The sequence below is a fragment of the Mus caroli genome, unplaced genomic scaffold (assembly GCF_978045245.1).
Source record: "Mus caroli unplaced genomic scaffold, Mus_caroli_1 scaffold_4, whole genome shotgun sequence".
In the NCBI taxonomy this organism is placed as follows: domain Eukaryota; kingdom Metazoa; phylum Chordata; class Mammalia; order Rodentia; family Muridae; genus Mus; species Mus caroli.
The window spans coordinates 143,097,009-143,103,139 of NW_028227259.1; the positions used below are offsets into that span (position 1 = coordinate 143,097,009).

The following is a 6,131-nucleotide window of genomic DNA, read 5'->3' on the forward strand; positions in this document are numbered from 1 at the left end:
AACCACATTTGACCCACAGGTTGAACTCCACTGATTTAAGGGATTTAAATGGAAGGATCTGAAGATCTTGATCTGAAGATCAAGGGCAGCACAAGCTGCAGGGTGAGCTCCAAGCCAGCCAGAACTCCATAGTGAGACTCTGTGAACACTGCATTCCAGGATTATTTGCTGTGTGCTCATCTATGCTCTGTTTTCAGGTCCATCGACCCTTCTTCCTTCCAGTTGATCACAGCTAGTAAGAGCTGCTTGAGGTGTTATTCAAAATTGGCCTTGACCTAGTTGTGTGTGTGTGTGATGGCCTGTATATGCTTGGCCAAGGGAGTGGCACTATTAGAAGGTGTGGCTTTGCTGGAGTAGGTGTGCCACTGTGGGTGTGGGATTTCAGACTCTCATCATAGTTGCATGGAAGTGAGTATTCTGGTAGCACCCTTCAGATGAAGGGGTAGACCTCTCAGCTCCTCCTGCAGCATGCCTGCCTGGATGCTGTCATGCTCCTGCTTTGATTATAATGGACTGAACCTCTGAAATTATGAGTCAGCCCAGATAAATGTTCTTTATAAGAGTTGCCTTGGTCAAGGTATCCATTCACAGCAGTAAACCCCTAAAAGACAGTGTGTGTGTTTGTGTGTGTGTGTGTGTGTTTGTTTTTTGTGTGTGTACATGTGATTTATGTATGTGTATGTGTGTACATGTGGTTTATGTCTGGTATGGTTATGTATGTGTGCATGTGATTTTGTGTTCATGCCCATATCCACATGGGTGGAAGCAGAAATTTGACATTAGGATTCTTCCTCAGCCACTCTACTCTTAGTTTTCTCTGAGCTATACTCTCTAGTCCTGTGCACACCAAAGTATAAAACTGGCTGAGCACTGAGTGAGGGGGACACGTCTGAACCTAGGGCGTTTTTTCTTTTCTATTGCTGTCTTAGAACACTGACCAAAAACAGTCTGGAAAAGCCAGCATTGATCTCATCTGACAGGTTACTGTCCATCATGAAGGGAAGGCAAGCCAGAAACTCGGGCAGTAACCAAAGGCAGGAACTGAAGCAAAGGCCATGGGACTATGCTCCTTACTGGCTTGCTCAAACTTTCTCAGTCCACTCCAAACCACCAGTCCATGGGTGGCACTGCCCTCAGTAGCCTGGACCTTCCCACATAGAGGATTAATGAAGAGAAGGCTTCACAGAGTTGCTTACAGGCCAATGTGAGGGAGACATTTTCTCAAGTCATGTTCCTTCTTCCCAGCTTCCCCTACCTTGTATCAAGTTGAAAGCAAACAGAACCCCAGCACATAGGGTATCCTATGCCTGACTATAACATTGTTTATGTGAATGCTGGGCATCTGAACTCAGGTCCCTCCGCTTTCTCAGCAGGCGCCATACTGAGCCACCTCCCTATCCAGATATGTGCTGTTTGTCAGGTCTCTCAGATCTGCATAGGGACACTCACACAAGCATTCCCTGCTGTCCACAGTAATTACATGGAAGGTGCAGCTGATTCCTATGCCACCAATATGAAATGGTAGCGTGCTTTAATCTGTGACCCTGCCATGTCTGCACCTGTGGACTTTCCTTGTCATTTTTTCTTTAGCCTCCATGCTATAATGTCTGTTGTATGTCCTACCCATTGTTTATACTTCTTTAAATATTCCAGAGAGGACATCAAACACTGTGGAGAGCAGGAGACAAGGCAATTACAGAATCTATGCCTGTTCAGATGACCGTTCCTGCTGATTTTCCTGCCCAACACCCTCATGTCCTGTCCATCCTGTGCATGGCCACTGTGGAGCTTTGTAGAGTTTATTTCAGTTCATGGGCAGGAGTGCTTCCTTTGTGGTGCTGTTGGATTTGCTTGCTAGCTCTAATAATATTCCCTGAGATTCTCTACACACATTGGTAATGGACTAGGTCAACTTTCCTCATGGGATGACAGCTAGACCACCTGCCACTATCACTTCTAGCTACTGCTCCTTCTCAGCTCTCTATGCTAGACATGCATCCATTGTTCACCCAGGAAGCCTGTCTTCAACATGCAGCCCTGGGTCTCCAATCCTCAGAGACACTGGAAATCCCAGCTCAGGGGCTAGATGAAGTGTACAGCTAGATTCTTGATGAGACAGGGACTAGGCTGGTATATATAAACTTTTCCTGAGCCAAATACCTAGGTGGCCAATGATGTGATGTGTGTGGGTCCTTCATCATCAGAGCCCACATGATAGGCCCTATGCCCTGGAAGGGACAAGTATACCACTCAGTGTCCTCTAAACAGTCGCTGGCATAGCACATGCTCAGGATGAAGACTGAGTGAGCTGCTTTTGGTGATGACTCCTGGGTTTGTCCCATGGAGGGTTCCCTAGACATAGTGAACAGTGAGACTACATGAAACCCATTCCCTACAGAAGAAATGTATAAAATTTCCATGGGCTCAGCCTTGTTATTGTTGATCAACCCTAGAATTGTGGGGTACCCTGGCAATTCTTTGTGATAACCACCTGTTTAAACAAGGTGCAGTGTGTACGCACAGCGTTGGACGCAGGGACGGCGAGAATGGTGAGCACCATTACAGTTAGGCTGATGTTATCCTTGTCTGCATGCTTCCCCTGTCAGTGTGACAGAAAAGAAGCCCAGAGAGTAGAGACCTCTGTCCAGGAGCCCCGATATGGGGCTCTGTGTCCCTAATTGTTAGGGGCACTGCTGAGCCCAGGAATGCCACGTCACAGTCACACAGTTTAGTCACATAGTTTATATTGTTCACCGCTGCAGGTATTTGCCCACTTTCTGCCACACCAGCTGCTTGCTTTCCCTGCTTCCAGGGTGGACTGTGAGGGTCCCATTTCCATGATCAACCTGTTTGGCTCAAAGTTGCAGTCCACGGGTAAAACATAAGTAGATTGTACCACTGGAAAAAAGAACGATATCTTTTAAGAAGAGTAAATAATTCACTTTTATTAATATCCAAACATAAATAAAAACCCAACAATGAAAACAACAATATGAAAAACAAAGAATCCAACAATACAATAAGATAAAGCATGAGATAAGCTTAGGTGGGGAACCTCAGCTGGGTAGAACTCTGCAGATCATTCTCCTAACTATATGTCAACCTCAGGCAGAAGGAAAATGAAATCTGGTGTACCTAACTGCACAGTGTAAGACAGAAATAACTGCCTGGCCGGTGAAACATCTCCAGCCTCATCTGCAGCCTCATCTGCTGCCACATCTGCAGCCTCATCTGCAACCACATCTACAGATGAGTGTGTATCAGCTGATGTGGGCAGATCTTGATCTAAAGTCGGAAGCAGCTATATTGTGGCTTTTGGTTCAAAGGGATCCAGATCTGCTGTTTTCACAAGCTCAGTGTCCTCTAGGGGTTGCTCGTCTCCCTGTGGCTCTGCCATAGAAGCTGGCCTCAGAGCCAGAGTCTCCTGCCTCCCAGAGGCATCCTGCCCTGGGGGATCTGGAGTTGTTGTACAATATAAAGGCAGAAAGGGACAGGCTTTTAGTGGAGACAGCCTAGGACAGGGGAGTTTCCCCCAAGATGCTGTTGATGGCCACACAAGGCCTTTTCATGCCAGAGGATCCCCAGTCCTCTCCTCACAGTGGATCTTCTTACCTGACTGCAGTCCATCCCTGGCATCATGCCAAACTCTTGAGAATACCCTGGTGAAACCCATCACCAAAACCCCCTCCTACCTTGCCAGGCAGCCAACACCAGACCTACTTACCTTCCTCAAGTTTAAGTGAGATGGCCTCCTGATCCTCCAACATGGAGGGAGGCTCCCTGGCTTGGGTATCTACATCTAGGGAAGGCACATTGAGCCTCACGTACTCCGTGAACTGACTTAAAACAGCCAGGTCTGGGGACTCATAAAAATCCTGGGGGAATTTCTGAAACCAGCCGAACAGAAAGCTGAATATGGCACTGAGGGAAGAGAAGGTTGAAGGGAAGTTGAGTCAGAAGCCTGGCCTCACTTCTCAAGAAGAGCTGTGGGCCCCATTAGATGAGTCAATAGCCGCCAGCCTGTGTGCTGAGGAGCATAGTGGCCAGGGGTGTGCAGCTGTGTGCAGAGGACTCCAGACACTTTCTGTCCCTTGGAGGACAGATTGGGCTAACTGGGCTGGGCTGTAGTGGGGATGGATTCTCCCAAGGCCCTTCAGTTTCCTTCCTTCCCTCTGCTCCTCAGAACCAAGGAGCCTATTGGAGCCCTCCATTTTTCTCCACCTGCAGGTGAAGTCCCTCTAGTGGGAATCCCCAAAGCAGGGCACCTGTCAAGTGTTTAGTCCTCAGCAAATGCCCTACCCCACTGTACTGATAGGCCCTTACCTCCCTCTTCCCCTTCCAACTCCATAGATTGGCTCTTAACTGTGTCACCCCACACCCACCCTTTTGCACCCATGGGCTCTTACCTCCCAGTCACCTGAAGCCCACTCACCTCTTAGTTTGCTGGTCTTCCGCACAGTCTGGCCGGAAGGATGCATACCTGTGGCATTCCATGAGGGTGTCACCCTAAGGCCTTGTGTCCCCAACCTACTAATAGATCTACCAGGAGCTACTTGAGTCTGAACACTGGACAAAGGAAACACAGATCCTGAGGTCTCTCTGAACTGTTCTGACTTCCGTGCTGAGGTCACAGGTCTTTAGAGATCCTCACACAAAGGGTGGAGGCCTAGCTGTCCCTGCGAGGGCTCTTGGTTGGTTCCCGGCTCTTGCCGTCCCCCACCACGACACACCCCCACCCCAGGACCCTTCTCAGGTTCCATTAATCCCTTATAGGTCAGATAGGTCCTAGAACTGTTTATACAAATGGGGAAAGAGCTCTTTCCAAGGCACAAGAAAGGGTGGTGTTTGACACTCCATGGGGTCAGTGAAAAACACAAACTAGAGCCCCCCATGGCTCTTTTCCAGAGCCTCATGGTCTGGATGTGACCATGTCACTTTGCAGGTTCAGGCCCAGGACCAACACTGCCAGGGTCCAATCACACTTGTTCTATGGGAGCACAGCGTCCTGGAGAAGAGCAGAGCTCTCCTAACACCTATGTTGGATGCAGCCACTCACGTTTTCATCAGCAGGTCCAGCACCTCCCAGGTGGTAGCATACGTTTGGTACATAGCAACAAAAATGTCGAGACAGAGGTGGTCGCGGTTCTGAATAGCAGCTGGTATGTAGTGGATCATCTGTTGAATGTATTCTCGACTCTTATAGTTGAATCGGGGGTGCTTGGGCATAGAGTCTGGCTCCTGTTCATTTTCACAAAAGACCTAGGAAGGTGGGAGGGTCTAAATGTGGAAACTATGAAAGACATCAGAATCTATTACCAAAGAGTGATCATTAAGCATCAAGGATGTTCCTCAGTGTCTCACAGGAACACACACCCAGGCAGGGACCTCGGGGAGCACGGGGACTAACAAAAATGTTCCTGCTAAGGCTGGCCTGTGTTACCTCGAGTTCCCAGCGGGAAGCATGCCTGAAGTGTGTCAGAGGGCGAATCAAACGTCTCCAAAAGCAGACAAGGCGACCTCTCTTGGCTTTTTTGTGGCGAGAGCCTCTGGAAGCCTGAAAACAGGAGAACATCCTGCTTCCTCTAGGTCCTCCAGACAAGTAAGTCAGTTAAGGCCACTGCTGGCCTCTGGTTACCTGGGAACCAGCATTCTGAGTTCCATCTGGACTGTTAAGCCAGTAAGGTCACTTCCTGAGGTGCTCCAGCCGGAGCCCCTCCTCATATCCTCTCTCTAGTGGTTACCGTTGATGTCCTTCTCTCTTCCATGTGTACAATGAGACACAGGGGCATCCATAAGCTCATACCTCTACACTGTCCTGGGAAGCCTGGCTTCAGGAAGACCCTCAGTTGTAAGAAAGCAGGCAGAAGTTTCCAAACTATCCCCTCTATACCACAAGCATCCCAGGAAGAAGCAATTTCCTCTTAGGGTCTTCTCACTGTCCTGACCTGCTCCCTGCAGATCATTCCAGCATGGGTTTCCTAGTATGTCATCCTGTGTATATGATCACACGTGCCCTATACCTGGCAAACCTCCTAATAGAGTTACCTGAGGAGAAGGCAAACATAGGCACTTGTGCCATTCACACACATGTACACGAAAGCATATGCATACATAAACACCCAAACATACAT

General features: G+C 48.6%; 1 protein-coding gene across 1 annotated transcript; it reads right to left on the reverse strand.

Moving 5' to 3' along the window:
• Positions 1-2,728: 2,728 nt before the first annotated feature.
• Positions 2,729-5,625, reverse strand: LOC110293981 (uncharacterized). The gene is made up of 5 exons (XM_029477816.2): positions 5,441-5,625; positions 5,057-5,259; positions 4,433-4,480; positions 3,725-3,921; positions 2,729-2,898 (listed from the first exon to the last, which is right to left on the reverse strand). Exons 1-5 carry the CDS (start codon positions 5,570-5,572, stop codon positions 2,729-2,731), a joined length of 750 nt encoding a protein of 249 aa, XP_029333676.2. The 5' UTR covers positions 5,573-5,625.
• Between the last annotated feature and the right edge of the window lie 506 nt (positions 5,626-6,131).

Excerpts from the sequence above, each read along its gene's own strand:
- LOC110293981 (XM_029477816.2), bottom strand. The coding sequence starts at position 5,572 with ATGTTCTCCTGTTTTCAGGCTTCCAGAGGCTCTCGCCACAAAAAAGCC. Across the intron at positions 4,481-5,056 it reads CTGGACCTGCTGATGAAAAC|GTATGCATCCTTCCGGCCAG; the intron begins GTGAGTGGCTGC and ends GGAATGCCACAG. Across the intron at positions 2,899-3,724 it reads CTCACTTAAACTTGAGGAAG|TGGTACAATCTACTTATGTT; the intron begins GTAAGTAGGTCT and ends TCTTTTTTCCAG.